We start from the raw sequence: 19,324 nt of genomic DNA on the forward strand, positions 1-19,324 counted from the left end.
ACCCAAAATAATTACAACATTTTCAAAAACTGTGTCCATTTTCTTCTCCGAAACTCACAAGAAACAGTCATTTCGAAACAGATTCCCAACCTATAAATTGAGGATCCGTTGCCAACGTTCCACAGTACTATATCAGGCCGTGGAGGTGGGAGGAACAAAAAATATCACCATAAGCTCCCTCTTATGGTTACCTCACTCCATCTAACTGACCTCTTCTGTCTTTCTCTCACACCAATCTTCCCTCATTACTCCCAAATCCTCCCCCTAAAGCTTTCCCTCCTTAAAGCCTCTTCTCACACTGTGAGCCAACTTCTGCCTCACTCCTCGCCCACCCCACTTTCCCTCCCCCCCCACGCCAGAGCCCTCGCCCTCCTTCCTCAGCCCGCCTTCCCGAGACGTCTTCCTCCTTAGTCGGCATTCGTTAGCTATCCAAGTGAGAGGCGTCCTGGAGGCAGGCGTTGAAGTCTCCCCAAAAACCCGGAGCTTAACGTGCGTTGAAGTCTCTTCCCCGGGACCAGCCAGATAGAGACACAGAAGGGAGATTGTACAGTGATCTTCGGCAATGAATAAGGAGACCAGATGGGTGAGTTAATAGTTTCCATTGGGAGTAAATGTGGGAATTTTACCGACAGAAGGAATTGGATTAACGCAAATCTGCGTGTAGGAAACCTATCGGCTTGTTTCATTATTGTGTCCTCTGCGACATTAAATATTCTTTCTGCCGGGGCTTCCAGTGTGCTTGTTTTTATTTCCCTCACTTGTATACCCCTACAACCGAACTAGTTTGCACATATTGACCTCATGCTCCCGTTTCCACGGTAATACCTCTGGGCATATGCCAGTGCGGTCGCTCACTTGCCTTAATTGGTGTGGTAATTTCTCAAGTTTATTTTTGGGAATGTGTATTGGGCGAAACAATGTACTATGTTGACGTGCACGACTATGTGAATTTTCAGTCCCGGTTGAGAGTTTTTTGGCATGTACACTACCTCTTAGGATACCTTTCACCGATAAATCAACACCATTTAATTTCAAAAGGCAAGGTCTAACACTTTCCGCTTTTGTCTGCATATTTGAAAATGTCTATTTACTTTAAATTTGACACATTTGTAAATGTCTTTTTACTAATTCTGGATAATTGGATAGAATTTTACAGAGAATTTTAGTTTTGGCTTCATTTTAGTTCATAACTTAAAATACCGAATTTGTTGAAAAACATTAAAATACTCATAATGCACAGTTAGAGTGCTGGGTTAGAGAGACATATGTTGAGACGTCCATGTGATGTACACATGCATTTAACTATAAAATTTCGCGTTTCCCTTCTATTGTTGGTCAAGCTAGAGGTTATATGTAGGTATGCATGTATCCTCTAGCTTGATATTATATGCAGGTTACTCGTCGCGGATAACAAGAACTGTCAAAAACATTCTTGTTAATTAATTTTGTCTACCGAACTTGCTCTTTGATCTTATTTTGTATTATTAAGAAAAAACAGATTTTGTGACTAATCTTTCCTCAGAGTCATTTTAAATATCTGAAAAAATGATTCGTGATATGTAAAAATGAGGTCATCACACCAAGTTGATTTCTTGTAATTACGCATCTGTGTCGATCTCAAGTATATACACTGGTTTTTTAGGTAAAAAGAAGAAAGTGAGAGATTTTTCGATAAAACGAAATTTCGTTCTCAGAATCACTTAGGTTTTCCAAAGTAGGTAGAGTATATTTTCGTTCGGTGCTATTTCGTTTCACTTAAAGGTATTTTGTCCTCAGAATATCCTTAAGAGCAGCGTCGATTATAATTCCAGTACCGTATAAGATTAACCTTGATAAATTGTAGTGTAAAATTGCTTGCTAATTCTAGTGTGTTTTCCGTTTTTCTCCGATTATGAGATAAAATTTCTCGCAAATTAGTTAATATTTGAAGATCTAAAAATATTATTTTACTTATTTTATGTATTTGGATGCTTAATTTATTTTTTATTTTAGTTTTAGGGTTTAGTTAGTATATATTTTAATTCGATGGCCAAAAAAACTTTATTATAAAAAATTGAAGTTTCAACGAGAAGATGTTTTGTACTCTAGTATAAAATAACGTTTTTGAACCCAACTCGGTATTCAAACAATTACGATAACGACGTCACTATTTAAACATAGGGACATATTTGAGAAATTACAGTAAATATTACCTTATATTGTAGAAGTATTTAGCGTTCTTTACCGGAATATGGTTAAATATTATCTCATATTGAAAATTGTATCCATTGGAATAGATCTATTTTATAATATTTGTTTAAATAGTTGTGATCAATGATGGTTGTATGATTAGAAAAACTGAGTAGATCTGACAATACTCAATATTACTGAAAGAACGGTCCCGCCAACTCTGCAGAGAAGAAGCTGAAAAAACATATATTTCGTTTCCGTTTGAAGTTGGTTGAGATTTCGATCGCTGGCGGAGTCGTTGGAGGAGTGTTTCCTGCATATGGCATTGAGGTCAGCGGCCTCCCTCTTCTTTCTTTTGCTTCCGACTTCTCAGAATTCTCTCTTTTATTTGGAATTGCTTTGATTTTGCGAAAAGATAATATATTTTTACAAAGGAGTCTGGATACTATATTCAGTGAGTTACTGTCCCTTAGTCCCCGGGTACGATGCCGAATGGCACTTCGGAAACCCTCTACATCATCCTATTCGTGTGATTCTCTGGGTCCTAAAAAACACTTAAGGAACCAAGTTGTGGCGCATACAAAGTAACTGCCCCCCCCCTAACCTGATGTGAGAATTCTACATCACAAATGGGGCTCGTTGTTAGGTGATCTGTACGAATCATTTGAAAAATATCCCATGTACGAGTATTTTTTCCTCCCTTGTCATAATAAGCGAATAATGTATTCACTTGTGACCCAATGCTGATTTACTCAGAGTTTCGTGAACAGTATGCTATTTAATTACCCATTTGAATAATAATGAAAGAGCACACCATGTCACTGAATCCCTAAACTTATACCGTGACTAAATAATTTTACGAGATTAAAATGTTGCTTCAACAGCTGGTAAACTGACCTAATTTTATTCTATCTAATTTCTGTTGGGGAATGCGGTATGTTTTTCATTTTAGTCGACGGATAATAAACTTAGTAATGCATTAGTCTTTTCTCTAGATTAGGCATTATCACATTATAAATTCCAGTTTTCCTAAACCGAATGGGTCTCCACTTATAATTCCGAACATCCACCCCTGGAGGCCCCAGTTTAATTTAATGATGTCATCAAATTTATGAGAAAATAACTAATATTGTATCAATTCAAATAAAAATATGACCTACTCGTCCATGCCTCTAATTGCTTTCGTACATTACTCAATTTCTCCTGCTAATTTGATTTTGCCCGTTGAGAAGTTTCCATTAAGCAATTTGAGTGTGTTGTGAGGTGCAAGGAAAAAATGTGAAAGTCGTTGTTTTCACGAGATTTGCCATTTCTTCACTCACTTTATTTGCTCGAAGCAATTGCTTCGAGTGCTCCTTATCTCCACTATTTTACTAGGAATTTCCTCCATGAAAAAATGTTTTTGAGTGCCAAGATCAGCTGCTTTCTCTCGGGAATCGAAATATTTGGATTGCATTCGGCCTTAGCAGGCATTTGACACTGTTGAGGGTTGTTTCCCAAGTCCTCGTGACACAGTTGAACTTGCCAGCATCCATCCATCGCTGTCGTCGCGCCACGTCCAAAAACAAGGCATGCCGTCCGTCGCCCGGCATTCTTGAAATTTTACACTCAATTCAGGGAAACGAAGAAATCCTCTATCGTATCACTTCATATCACCGACCTAATCGGCCAATTGCAGCGATATATTTTATCTATTAGTTCTTCCTTTCGATGAACCATGCAAGTGATCACAAACTGCTGCTTTGAAAGGAATAATTGGAACTACTTATATTAACCATTAAAAGAGAGATCTTCATATTTCCTTAGCTGGTCGCAGCAAGTCTGCGTGATTCATTCAATTAAAAATAACTTTTTGTAAGATTATGTTAGTAATGATCAAGCGAAGCGAACCTAAAACAATGAATATACCCCGGGAAAATATTAGAAAGGATCCAGATAATCAACTGCCCTCCAATCGTGAAAACGAAGAAAGTTTTCTTCGACAAATAGTTTGGCTATGTAGGAGGTGTGTTTTAGAGCGGGTATCATTCTTGATACTTTAATCTGCTCTAAGGTCAATAAAAAAGGGAATAAAATGGTAATTATTCCCGTCGGTGGAAAGTTCGCAGATTCGAAGTCGCGTACGCTGTACCAATCGACCATAGAATTAAACGTCAAGAACAAGAATTTATTTTCACCTTCTTCGTGGAACAAGGGAGTCAATTAAGTCAGGAAATTGACAGTTTTGAGGGCATGCTCGCGAAGAAGGAGGAGATGAGGAGGCCGGGCGTGAAGGGGAACTTTCACCCTCTCTCGGAGTACCCACCGGGAAGGAACGAGGCGTCGCAGGAATAGTCAAGAGGTCCAGGAAATCACTCATCGGTGTCATCGTTACGTGGTGCCGCTCATAATCGCGTGCTTCAGTTTTTACGTTGTGGCTTGCCGTAGCGTCATGGCCGAATGCCACGAGCGTTTATTTTTGTCTCGCATGACCAGCTAGCTAGTTGTGACATCTCGAACATAGCATTCCTTCGATTGTTTCCAAGTTACGCATTCCCAATCTGTGCATTCTCAATATGTGTATTGATTCCCGCTCTAATTTTTAAAATAGATTTTTCAAATGGAGATATTTTTTTCTATAGAAAGGCGTCAAGTATTCATACGAAAAAAGTATTCGATTTCAAGGAAACTGAGTTCGAGTCTGATGATATTTTTCTTGCTTACACGAATATCTTATTTCCAGCTCAGCGTCTAGCGATTTCACTGACGCGAATGCATCTTCATATGTGAAAGAGTATTTTCCAAGAAAGTTACTGCGTATAGATCCTTGCCTATTTAAGATGCTAGTAAGGCATTTGGTCGTCTTTCTAAAAAAACCTCATTTGGGAGTGCGCTTGTGCGTCATCACATTCTTCACGGAGGATATTTTGGACCTCAATCTTAAAAAAATGTTAAACTATGGGTCCTTCAACCCTAATGACACTATAAGATCAACGAGTGTGCATGGGGGATACATTCTGACCAGTGGACACCGACAGTGGTGGACTGAATATCTTTTAAATATTTTTCTCTCAGATTTATCCGAAGGGCATAAAGCTCTCCACCAAAAAAATCATAGTAATCAACACGAGGGTTGGTTTGATAGCAGGAGGTTGAGTTCACCTAGTACTAGGCCCTAAATGACGAGCGGAATTCACGCACAAACAGGGTAAAAATGTCCCAGTTTCTTTCTGTGTGCCAATTTAAGGTCCCCAAGGAAGTTCTGGTACCCGAAAAATCACACGGCTTGGGTGGAGCTGAGGGTGAACTTGGCTGAACCAGAGTTGTCATACGGAATCGAACTCCGACCCTCCAATCTACCAATCCCAGCGTGCTATCTAATGGACTATTGCAACCCCCATGCAGCTATCATTACCTATTATTTAACTGGTGAAAACTCAAAGATCAAAGTTTCAAAAGACAATAGGAATTGAAATTAAATGATGTTATACCATAACGAAACCTAGGTCGTAAATAAAATTTTTTTACGTGGAAAGGCGAAGTATTTTAAATTTAATTTCAATATGAAGAATTTCCACCAAGTGACGCCAGAAACTGTTTCATTTGACAATAGGAATGTTTGAAATTAATAATCTTTGTAAAAGAAATAACACGTGTTTGACATTTGTCGATAAAAATGGACACTCCTTGAGGGTAGTCTTGCTTCTTTTTCCATCTACATTTTAATATTATTTGTTATTCTTAATTGATATTCATGTATTATTATAACAAAAATTTGAAAAAATGGCATGTTTCTCTCCCTTTACAATTTCTTGGATGGGAGAACAAATGAAATTCATATTGAGGAGTAAAGAAGATACCGTGGAAATGAACTTCATAAATAAGGACATTAATAATTGTTATGGTAATAAAGGGCAAAATGTTAACAGTTTTTGAAATAAAAGCAATTACGAAGATACCGCACAAGCTGGTCGACCCATTTAAATTAAGACCGTTGATTCACTAGATACTAGAAATGTCGTTATTAACTAAAAATGAAAGGGAATTTAATTGAACATAAATTTCTAATTGAGTTATATTTTATTTCTCTAAGGTACCAAATGATTACCTATTGAATACAAAATGTGCGCGTGACTAAAAAAATTCTACTTAGTTCATTAACTGGTGTATATGTAATTTACGAAAGCTTTTAAATCAGTTCTATAATTCCCGTGGAAACACTTAACGAAGTAAATAAACTGCCGTCGATGGCATTGTATACGTTCTAGAATTGATGTGGGGGCGGCCAACTACCCGATTGCTTCTCGTCACCGAAAGTTCCGAAATTCTGATCGGCGTTCTCACGCTCATGGTTATATGAGGGGCATCACCTTACCTAAAAACTAATTTTAAATTTTTTTTGCTTAAGACTGGCTTCATGGTTATCTCTCATTTAAATATAAAGCTAATTAAAATAATGATCTCAGAAGTAATAAATGTGATAGCCTGGTCCGCGTTTAATTTTGTGAAGTAAATCGCATTGATACCGGCCATATTCATGGGATTTTATGGGTACCGTCATTCATTCCCTTCCTTGCTTCTGGACCTTGTCTAATCAATCAAATTAGTTAATGCTTTAAAGTTTGAAAAGGATCCTTATAAACTGGTACAGCATCATTCGTCATTCTGATTTAGTGCTTACAATATTCACGATAAGGGTTTTATCATTAAAATACCGGTTCATTTCGGTTAGCAATTCGACAGTTTTCGTTTCCAGTTTACTCTAAACTGGCCAATTATACTTATGAATTCCTCCTTATAAATTTAGGAGAACTTTGACTGATTGATTAAATATTAAATGCTAGAAATTAAAGAGTGGTTAACAGTGTTCAGTGGCTAATTTTGAATATCTTTAACCGCAAACTGGTGAAAGTGTTGAGCCTTGATTCATAGAGGTTAAAGGTTTATCATTCATAAGAAAAAAGATATTCGTGCTCGCTTAAAGTTGCTTGACCAGGAGCTCAACGATGTGAAATAATACATAAGAAAGCTGTTTTATTAATAGTAATTGAATAAATCTTAGGCCATAAAATACTGAGTGGCTCATAAATTTGTGTACGCAAGCAGTGTGCGTTCGTCCGCCTTCTGCTTCAGCCAGTGAGATATCGTCCATTTAAGAATCGCAATGGGATTTACGAGATTCTTCCCTATCGTACTTATGTAGTGTAGTCTTGACGAAACATTTATCCACCGAGGGGTCCCTATATGTACACTCTGAATTCGGTAACATAACCTATAATATGGACAAGGTTAACCATCTCATGGTTCTAAATTTCATTTATTAACTATTAATTTTTTTCCATCAGTAAGATTTTTATTAATAATTAACATAACCTATAATATGGACTAGGTTAACCATCTCATGGTTCTAAATTTCATATTATAGGTTATGTTTAATAATTAACATAACCTATAATATGGACTAGGTTAACCATCTCATGGTTCTAAATTTCATATTATAGGTTATGTTTAATAATTAACATAACCTATAATATGGACTAGGTTAACCATCTCATGGTTCTAAATTTCATATTATAGGTTATGTTTAATAATTAACATAACCTATAATATGGACTAGGTTAACCATCTCATGGTTCTAAATTTCATTTATCAACTATTAATTTTTTTCCATCAGTGAGATTTTTATTTTGAAGGGGAAAGTAGAAATTGGTACGAAATAAAGTCAATAGCGATCGATTTTAATATTTCACCAACAAAGCGAATATATGTTACATTTAATAGTGACAGTTCCTCTCGCCTCATGCTATTATCAGGTGTATGTCCAACTCCAAGAGATTATCTTTCCCGATCGACAATTAGAACGAAAGTTTTTTGCCCCTATTGTTCCAGTATCAAGAGTTTTAAGACTTGTGAGGATAAACGTCCTCCTCCTTAACTTAAACATTTCATTCTTAAACCCGTATTGTATTTTTTCAAAAGCTTCTGAAAATTCGTCGTTCTGGACAAGATTGACTTAATACATTTCTACCAGTTTCCATTGCTTCCCATTGTGCATTCGCTTGTCTTTCGTCGAATTCTTGTGTCTATGGGATTCTAGAATGCGAAGTTTCAACATGTCCGTTTGATTAGTAGAGTTCCTGACTTTGGGACCCTCGTAAATTGAATCGTACTTAATTTGAGATGAGCTACATGTTATTCAGATACTCGTGGAAAAAGTTTAAGGTAAAAATACTGAAAAAGAAAACATTTGTAACGAAAGTCACTCGTTTGGTATTAAACGCCAGATTGAATTCTGGAAAACGGAGATTAAAAGGGACAAACTGTATTTCGCGTCATGTCACTCAACGGTGTCTGTCATTTTAGACCTTTTAACCTTCCTTCGAACTTAAGCTCTACCGGTCGGAACGTTCGTTGTCCTTGTTGACACTGCTCGTCCCATTTCCGCTCGGCGAAGCGGCCGGCCAATTAACAGGCGCGTTTTATGACTCCGTGTTTTTCTTCATCGCGCCATTGTGGGAGTCGGCGGACCCAGGGAATCCGCCGACGCCCTCCCCCAAAGTGGAAGGCGACTCGGGAGGAGGGCGGCGAGAGTCCGGAGACTGGCGAACGAACCTCACGAACGGTTTCGAGGGTGTGGCGATGTCAAGTGTTGGGTGACGGGCGAACTGGAACGAGGCGTGCTGAGGAGGAAGCGTGGACGTGTGTGTAAGGGGGCTCTGAGCGAAGCGCCTCACCGCGCGGGGGGAATGGACGCTGACGTTGCCGCAGTTTTGGTCGACGATGGTGAGTGGTTCGAAGTGAAAGTGGAATGGATGAACAATGTCAAGAGGCGCGCCGCGCGCATCTCTCCCCCCCCCCCCGTGCAATGCATCCAACTCTTTCGTTCCTCATTTCTTTTCCCACAGCGACCTTCGACATTCGTAAACCAGTCACTTCGCTTTCGACTCGGCGTAATGCAGTCCGATAAGGCCCGGGCGAGTTCTCGTTCTCCGAGATGGCGTTCACACGCACACTCCCGAGATTCACTTTCATTGGAGGGAGACGGGTCACTTCACCACGCCGGTGTCTTGAGTCATGAGTTTTAACTCGAGGCAAGTACGGGGAGTCTTTGTCGTGAATCGATTGCAATCAACTCTTGATTAGAGCATCGCGGAGAAAGTGTTGAGTGAGCTTCTTCCTCTTCGGCGTATTTGAGGCAGACGTGGAATGATTTCGTTTCTGGTCTTGTCAAGAAAAAAAATTTAACGAGGTGAGAGGTGAGATTGGTCAACGTCTCCTCTGGGACCTGATTCTTTCGGGTTTCCACGGCAGGAGGATTTGAGATCATCCCTCACTTTTGCTGTTCCAATTTCGAAACAGAGAATGTTAGCAACCGGCTTCTCTGGGGAAGTGGCCAATGGGATCGGGGCCAGAGAGGCACCTGCTCACGTCGACGACGATTGGCGACAGACGACGATGGCGAAGTCGGCGCCTCGTGGACATTTTTCGTTGAGGAATATTAATCAAGCCCATACATTTTCCTACGAGTAGGTTGTTCACACCCCCCTACCTCGGCGGGCATTTCCATGCATTGAATTTGTTTTTCCCCGTCCTGTATGCAAGTACCCATGTTTTCTGCTTTTATCGAGTGGCGTTGAGTTGTTTCAATTGTTTATAAATTTCGGATACTGATCGGAGGGTGGGTTTAGGTTCAAGTCTGTCTGACGCCTCCGGAGGACGCTCATTGCTTCACCATAGCTGTATAATTTTCCGATCAAAAGTTATTTCAGGAAAACTGAAGACTGCATGGAAATGAGCATCCTCCTCGTAGTTTGATGCGAACAGTTAGGCCACCGTACGAAGTGAGCCCTACCCTCACGTAAAAAACAAATCTTTGGATTGATTTCTGTAAACAATGATCATGCACTTATAATATTTCTTACGTACTTCGATTATAAGCCTGTATATTTTTTACCAGCTACAGCATCGACGAGAATAATGAGTGGGCAGACACATCGGGCCATGAATCACCTCGAGATCGCTTCGGAACGAGCACTCCTCAACGTTTACATACGTCGCCGCGCTCTGTTTGTGCGTGGGGCTTTCTTTCGGAGAAAGTATTCTCAAGTGGGGAAACTATATGGATCTATGCAAATCACTTTGGCCTTCCTTTCTCTTCAACTTCCTGCGATTGGTCCTCGCGGAAGAAAAACGTGGCCATTGGGAGGTGGCTGCCTCGGGGTAAGGGTACACTCTCAACGACGCCGTTTTCTAAAACACGACTTCCATTACAATTGTAAATACTCAAAAAAAAGTTTCACAGTCGTCATATGAATGCTAAGATGATGATACAGCGCAACACACTCCACCAACATCTTGTCTCGCGTGTTGTGTGGCATAAATAATTTTCGTTTAGTTGCGTAGTGGAACTCTTATTCACCCCGGATCTCGTTTCCAGCTTAAAAAAATAAATCTTTAAAGTAATCGATTTAAATTGCCCCTTCATTTGCTTTACTCCTTAGACTTTATTATCGCATTATTGTGCTTAAGATGTTAAAAAAACGGTTAGGTACTCGTGGTCGTCTTTTGGATACTTCGAGTTTGCGTTTGAAAATTAGTCTATTTGCTTAAAGTAAATTATTGCGGTATAGGTGTACAAAGACTAGAAGAAAGCTTATTTTCTCACGTCTTTTCTAAGTTTTTATCCTAGATACTTTTGTATAATATTTGATTATTGGATACATGTGCAATAAGACAGAAAGCAAACCAACATGAAGTAAAATCACTTAAATTTTCACCACCTAACCGTTTTGCATCATTTTTTTGCATTGCATCATCTTTTATACCTTATTCATCCGAAATCACTTCGAAACCGTTTTACTACAATTCTCTAGTTCTAATCTGGTTCCTAATTTGGTATGATAATCAAAATCTTATGAATGCACCGACAAAGTACTTCTAATTGACTCCGTTAAACTAAAAAGAGAAGTTATAATTTTATATGGAATTTTAACCGAGTATCGATGCAATAGTTTGACTCTATGGTCATACTAGTCTGGGTATGAACCTATCTATCTTTCTCCAGGAAATCATTAAATCATTACGAATTGGATCCCGCTGCCAGAGAATTTTCTAATATTTCCGAGTAATCACCGCAAAAGATTTCTCCTGCCCATAACCAAACGTCCAGTGTGAATAGGATAGAAGCAGAATAGATACACGCAGGAAAGATTTCCAGAGAAGTGTTGTAAATGTATAGAGTTAACTCTTTACAATATTATCAAAATTGGTTACTTACTAGCAGTTAATGTCCTCATTGCGCATGAATGTTCCTAAGAATTTACTTCAGTTTTTGAAAAACTCTAAATACTATGGAGCGGGTCATCATTGCGAATATATTTCCAGCGTCACGTTTTATTTTACAATCATATTTAGTTGATTATTACGTTTCCAAAATTCTATAACGAATAATCAGCCAAATAATGGAAGGACTCATTAAGGTTAATCAGTCAGGAAACAAATTGGAATGAGCAAGAGCCGTGGGATGAGGGCTGTCGCGCACTGCCTGAGGAAACCCACAAAAACATTCATTCGCCATCAATCGATTTTAGACGAAACTTGAGGAATAAATTAAGGCACTTGACAGCATCAGAAGAATATTTTCAACTTGGAAAAATGGAAAAATGAAATGAATTACAGTGACAAAATGGTAGCCCGTAAAATCTGCCAAGGCTAAGGAACAACGGTGTGAATACAACTCATAATGTAATGGGCCAATTAACTTAAGGCTAAAGCACGAAAACCAGTGAGAAGGAAGTTGAAATCAGAGTTTTGAAGGGGAAGGCTGAAGACACATCCGTATATTGATGTGTGAGGAGGAAAATCAGGAACTGTCGACTCTTTCACCTTCTATGGAAGCAGAATGACAAGAAATGCACCGACTTCGGAGGCGGTCGCGGTGAAGGGGCTAATACCCTCAAAGAAAATATACATTTACAGACACAAGAAAGTTAGGTACGAAAATTCGTGGCGATTGCCTCACTATCAGTCGGGCGTGGATCGTTGGGAGAGTAGGCCTGGGAAGAACCGGTCTGTGCAACATGTTGCTTGAGATGGATGCATGCAAGATCAAATGGAGAGTGAACATTAGAAATGAAACGAGAATTTATGCCAGGCAGCAGATAAGGAAAGGTCATTTGTAGCACTGTTAGGGAAAACTAACTGGTCGCGTAGATAGACGAAATATTCGTTTGGATCATAGTGGAAATAGAAGAGTGGAAATAGAGTTTGAAGATGACAACGGAGCAAGTGCAGAGATCGGTTAAGGAGAGACGCAAGGTACAAATAGGATGAAGACATTTGATTGGTAAGAATTGAAAACTACAAGTTAACTAGTCTTTTGATTGAAATCCAAATAATAGTTTTAGGTCAGATAATTTATGGTACGCATTTTTAGACATTAACTTGTGGAACGATTTATCGCTCTAATAAATATTTGTTCGTTATTTTTCCAAATCGTTCACGTGCCAATAATAAATGACCAAGATGCTGCGTAAGTATTTTCATGGAAAATTTGAAAGGTTTGCCCCAACTCTGGATATCAAATAACAGACTATTGCGACTTTTTTCGCCAGCATGTCGATAAAATCTTAGGATAATTTCAGAGCTAGATTTGCTAACTAATAGGTTTACTCCATGACTTCAGTCCCATGCTACTTAAATAATGAGTCTCTGTTAATGAAGAAAGAGGTGTATTCGAACCGCTGAAGTTTTACGGGATGGAGCGCAGATCTGAGTGAGTGGAATTGGGAATGCCATCCTCTCTCTTGTCTTGAATTGATTCATCGGGAACGGTAAGCAGCAACGACCATTACTTTCCGCTCTCCTCGACCCGGGCGCCGTTTTTCTTAGTTTCCTGGTGAATTATTGCCATCGTCACTTCAAAACCGGGCATTAGCGCGTACGAAATAAACCCGCAGGCCGGTCGATTGTGTGCTAATCATAAGGGACTCGCAAACCCTTTCGCCTGGGACGGCAGGGCCTGCGTATTCACGTGGGCGGAGGGAGGGCAGTTAGGAGAGGAGGGGAACATGGGGCATGAGAAACCGAGCGCAATCTCCGTTTTAAAACGAGCACGGAGGCTGAATTGGCGGAGCGATCTCCCAAAACTGTCGATGCGAGGAATGAGCGGAGGGAGTAGGGGGCGGGGCATGGGCTCTTTATTTTTCCCTCCCCCCTCCACCCTCCGCAAGATTCTTCCCTTTCATTCTCAGCATTCATTCCTCCCCCCGCAACAACAACAATCCTCGTGGGCCTCACTCACTTTCCTCCTTTTGAAACACCCACGCGCTCGCGAGGGGGTCCCACGAAAGCACACCCATCCGCCCTCGTCATCGTCCGCCTCACTTTCATCTTTCACTCCGCTCTTCCTCCCCCAACACCCTCTCGCCCCCGCGACATTAAGGAAAAACAAACGGCCCGCCGCTCTTTGCCTTCTCATGAAAGAGGGAGACCCGGGGAGGAGGGGGGAGGATGTCGGACAGTATTGCCAACCGGAAGATATCTCCCACATCAGGGATTCCGTTTCGCTCAATGGTTCCGTGGGAGAGGCCGAGAGCACGTGGTTTTATGGATCAAGTCAGACGTTAAAGTTACCCGTCAACGATTCTGCATTCCCATTTCTGGCGTACTCTTTACACAACGAAGATGATTTTAATGAAAATATTAATGTGCAGTAGGGAATAATTTTAAAATTATGCCATTGTTTGAATAACGCCGAATAGAATGCCTATATTCAAGACTTCCAGCAGTTGAAGAGCACGTCAGTAATGTTTTGGCAAGTATAAAAAATATGGGGACGCAATGTTTCAGTGACTGCAGCGTTGGACTACTGACTGGAAGGCCCGGGATTTATTCCCGGGATTCTATCTGGGTGCCTTCGGCTCCATCCAAGCTATGATATTTTACTCAAGTGATTTTCCGTGTGCCAGATCTTCCTGGGAAACCATAACCGGCACATAGAAAGGAACTGGCCCCCCTTCTCTACTGATGTGTGAATTTCACTCGCCGTCGGGCTTAGTACTGGGTGAACTCTACCATCACCTATCAAACAGACCTTCGGGTTGATAACTGTGGTGTTTTGCACTAAATATGAGATGGATATTTTCAAAAATGAACACTTAGTTAACTCAGGAAAATTGATTATCATTTCTTTCAAAGAAAGAAATGGTCAACTCCGTAGAAACGAGAGTACGGGCAAGAGTTCAAGATAAATATAAATAGTATAGTGTATCTTCCTATTTCTATCGAACACTGTTCACACTTAAGCGGATCTCTCATTGCCTTATAGACATTAGAGACTTCAAATATAGCCATAGATGACGTGGAATCACTTCTATAGAAAATTTCTGAAAATAATCTATGCTCCTCCTTGGTTGGTAAGTTTTGAGCTATCCCCGAAGAGGTTCTTCTTCCTATTTTGCTTCATAAACCTGCCCCTAGCTGTTTTGTGTGTAGATAATCCATATCGTAAACTCGTTTAAATGTAATCGAGAATTTATAATTTTTTACAATCAAGGGTCCTTCCGTTTAAAAAGGACAATTAAAGATTGATAATGGGAAACTGGGAGGCCCAGTAATATTATCAAAAAGCTGCTCAAATATAAAATGTTATTTCTTTGGAGCTTAGCACAGCTTTATTTTTGCATTTCAAGTATTAAGACAATTCTAATTTAGTCATTTATTAAGTATCGCCGACAGAGTCAACGCAAGTTTAAGAAGATTAAAGATTTATTGCAGTGCATGGTGAACGATAATTATTAATACTAATATGATTTAAAGACTAAACAAAGCTTTAAATCCACAATAACCTATCATGGTACTGATTATGGTTGAGTATTTAATCTCAACGAAATATTTAGTGATTGGAAACGTTAGAGATTTGAAGTAAGAGCCATTAGAAGAAGCATTCGAGGATTTCGGTGGGATTTTTAGCCAACAATGTATACTTTGGTCTATCTTTGCAGCGCGGACGAACACGGGAGTCCAGGATTGCAAAATAGAGTTGGGTAGAAGATCGTGCTATTAAATGAATGCCGCGAAATCCCTCGTAAATCACCGAGTAAAGTCAGCTGCTCAAGCACCTCCGATACAGATCACGGGTTTTGGGATGCGGAAACCTTTGGGTTTTGATTCGGTTGGCAACACGATTCGAGAGAGATACGGCTCCTCTCCTGGTCGTGGGACCGTGGGAAGCCCTCACCCCGTCCAGCGCCGTACCCTCTCCCCCGCGGGAAGTGAGCGGGAGAGACCTCGGGGCGAAGGCAGTCGGGGGGGGGGGGGGGAGGACGGCCTCCCTCGTATCCCGCACCACCTCCGAGCCCGCACCCCTCGCTCAACCTCTTCACCCCTCCCCTCCAACCCCCTTGAAACTTCGCCGCGCGAGGAAGACCCCATAAAAACCCATCTCCTTCGTCTTCGCGAGAGAGCTTTCACTTCTCCTTTCAATTAGAAAGTGCCCGCCAAGTAGGAGAAGAGTAGGAGTGGGGAAGGAGGCGTATCCATAGGGGGTCCGAGCGTGTGGTTGGGGGTGAGGGAGAGAGAGGCCAGGAGGTAAATCACCCCTTTGATGTTTTCTCGAGGTCGAGTGAGGCATGAGATCTCTTTGCGTCACCTTACGCAGCCTCCTTCTTTCCAGCGATTTCTTCTTCCAGCGGCGAGTTTTGATTTCTCCGTCTCTCAAACATTTGGACACCGTCTTCTAAGAACTGAATTTCAATGTTGCGACGCTGAAATGGTTAATGTTTCACAGGAAGTATCGGTGGTTTCGGATGAAGCCTTGTAACTTAATTGTATTTTTCAAACCACTCAAAGAAATAAAGCATCACTAAACTTCCACATGTTTCCTTTTTTGTGGCAGAGGATGTTCGAATAAGCTAATGCATAATTAATTAAGCTGCGAGAGCTACAAACAACAAAACCGCTCCGGTGCGTCTATTTTCCTCAAGACTTAAGCGGTCTTGAAGGTATGCTTTCGTGTGCCGGACAGCTAAATTGATTTTCGGGAAATGCCAGTTAAAAGCACTGCTGGGTCAGAATTCTAAAAGTGAAATGATAACGGATATTCAATTATTTCACATCATTCAAATTTACCGATTTTAGGTCATTCAACTAGCGCGCGACTCTGCAACATCGCGGGGTTGCCGAGACAGAACGTGGTTGCTAACCAAGGCGAACAAACGGCTGAACTCCGAATCTAAGCAGTAATTATTACCACTCATATATTCAAGAATCAACGCAGTCATTATTTTGAATGGAGAGAAAGGTCATGATGAATGCCATTTCTTCTCTCGGGTCCGAATGCATTTCGCAATTTCAGTCGGGAGATTAACTCTGGCTGATTATACTACCATTATTGCGAAAGTGATCGCTATATACCCCTTTTTGCCTCCATCGAGGTTTATTCTTCTTTTGCGTGGTGGCATACACGCATCTCTTTACGTACATCTGCTTTTTCGGGCCTACATTCTTAAATTCACCTATGAATAGATAACAGAATCCAAGGAATCGTTATGATCATTCTATTCATTGCTGTAATACCGTAATTCTTGGTGTATGAGTATTTGATTCCGCGATTACAACGTTCAAAAGACCATTAATAGTGTACGCATTCTGTTTGACAGTGACATTCACGATTAAGGGATGAAATTTGATCTCTGTGCCTTCACTTGCACCACAAGCTTTCTGATGCATGAGCATGAGTATTATCACTATTGTGAGCTTTGGATGAAGTATTCAAAGAGTCATTGGGCCGTGCCATACTTTACTTGGATTTACTTCGACATTTTTATACTAAGTTATATCTTGAAAAGTATTGGCTATCTACAGGGTTCGTCCGGAAAATAAGTGTACTGAGCTCAGGAAAAATAATTTATTACACTTTTACATATCTTAAGCTAATATTCCTCAAAATAGGACCCTTGTGAGTCGATACACTTGTTCCAGCGGCGTTCCCATTCCTGGAACGCTCCCGCGAAGGCATCATCGGGAACCTCTCGAAGACTCGTCGTCGACCTCTTCTCTGCCCTCCACGAACATCTAGTGCCACCGAAATATCATGTTTCTGGACATGGCTGACTCCCCGTAAGCCTGGTTAATCATACCGACAGTTTCGGTAGACGATTTCCCAAGCTTTACCGCAAATTTGATGGAATAACGCTGCTCCAAAAACTTCGGCATCGCGTTCCGTGACGTGGGTCGAGCGTGGAGGTTCGCGTTAACAGAGCTCCTCACTACACCACAGCTCAGAGCCGACTGCCTTTTTCAGCGTCGCTTGCCAACATACCCCCCTCCAATCGCAGCCCGTCAGAGCGGTGCTGGGCGCGCCTGGAGCGGCGCGCCCAGCCCAGGAGTCAGTACACTTATTTTCCGGACGAACCCTGTACGTTGTCATTTCCGTCATTTCCTTCCTCTACTGGAATTTTGTTATTTCATATTGTATTACTCCAAGGTTATTATGATAATCAGCGATATGGAATTTTTATCTCCCTTCGGAATATCCCATTTTCGAAAGAAAGTCAAATATTATTGCTAGTATCAGTCAATAAACATTTGAATTAGTTGTGTTTAGATTGCCACTTTACAATATTTAATTTTATTCAGTTGTACATAATATGTAACATTAATTATTTCAATATTATTTTTGGAGCATTTGAATTTTTTGTTTTCTCAATGTTTTCGCTCTTCGGCCGCTAATGGCAATCAGAGGAAATGAAGAGTACCTGAAATTAATTAATATTTATAAGATTCTCAATATTGGGAGTTGATTATTTCGAGGAAACCAAAATCAATTCGTTGGCCTTTAAAAACCTTATCGATATCCGACATGAGGCGCTTTATTTTACCGAATTACTTCGTACAACCTTAATTGAGTAAGTACGCCGTCCGTCGGATGGGACGTTAAGCTGCGGGCCCCTTGGCGCCTTTAGTCGTAAAGAGTAGGCTAATGCCGACGCCGGGTTTCTCTCCACCCTTCATCCTTTCCTGTCCATCCCCTATGGTGCAAATGACCTCAGCTGTCGGTCGCCTCCCCTAAATACTACTACTATGAATTAAAATTTTTCCTCTAGTGCCACAGACAGCATCTTTGCTTTAGATTTTCACAAATCTTTCGTTAATTTTGGCATCCTTTATATGAGAATCCGTGGATCTACGGAAATGGCTGGGAAGGAAATCTATGGTCTAAAGATCGATAATACGTGTAGTCTCATCTGCCTCGATGGGACTTACTATATATAATTAGTCTTCCGATTGTGAAACAAGAAAAGGAGTTATGCTCACACATTAGAGTTAGAACTTTATGACAAAAAAGGATTTTAATGTAAAAATAGTATTGAGTAACGATTTTTGAGTGGTATCATATTTTTTAATGAAATGCAATGTTATCTACAGAATCAAAGAAGACTACTCATTTAAAATAAATGTTAGAAATAGGAATAGCCGAAAATTTCAAACTCTCATCGCCATTAAGGGAGTGAATAAATAAACAGAAGGAGAGGCTGAGACCACCGGCTGACAGCTAGTAGACCAGGAAGAGTGGAAAGCACGGATCTATGCCGAAGTGCGTGAAACCAAGGGCAGTATTTCGGGGCTCTCGTCCAGAGGTTATGGTCGCTTGAGTGCTCACGTGAAGTTTGTTAAAATCTTAAATATTCAAATTTGCGTGACACCCTGCCTATATTCAAGCTCGAATGGTTTTATTGCTATATTGTTTTTATTTCCATGGGCTACCATACGAAAATAAATCAGTGAGCTAATTAGAACCTCAAATTTGGGGAATAACGGTGAACAAAACAGACAGCTATGGTAGCATTTATACTCGCTATTCAGACAAAAAGAAATGGCCCATTATTAGTCTGTATGGCATTTTGTGTGTGCCATTGAACATGTGGAAAGCAGCATTTTTGACCGCGAACGACGGTTAAGGGTCTAGTTTCTATCGCATTTTTTATCTATTCGCTAAACCTTAGGATCAACACCAACATTTCTGGTTTGAAGAGATAATGTTTTTAAAATTTTGGCTCTTTAATTTTTCGGCTCCCTATTTAAGCCCAATTTTGAGGAAACTGAGTCATATTTTGTTTCATTAACTTTCATGAATTAAAATCAAATCAGAGCCAATGAAATCAAAGATGAACTA

General features: G+C 40.4%; 1 protein-coding gene across 1 annotated transcript in view; it reads left to right on the forward strand.

The window, feature by feature from the left end:
- The first annotated feature begins 472 nt into the window (after positions 1 to 472).
- Positions 473 to 19,324, forward strand: part of LOC139699379 (uncharacterized) — a 47,066-nt gene continuing 28,214 nt past the window's right edge. The window contains exon 1 of the mRNA XM_071598180.1: positions 473 to 583. Within this exon, the coding sequence (XP_071454281.1) occupies positions 563 to 583 (21 nt within the window). The 5' untranslated portion in view covers positions 473 to 562. The remainder of the gene's footprint in view (positions 584 to 19,324) is intronic.

This window comes from Hetaerina americana, unplaced genomic scaffold (assembly GCF_022747635.1).
Source record: "Hetaerina americana unplaced genomic scaffold, ioHetAmer1.1.p SCAF_10, whole genome shotgun sequence".
NCBI classification, from domain to species: domain Eukaryota; kingdom Metazoa; phylum Arthropoda; class Insecta; order Odonata; family Calopterygidae; genus Hetaerina; species Hetaerina americana.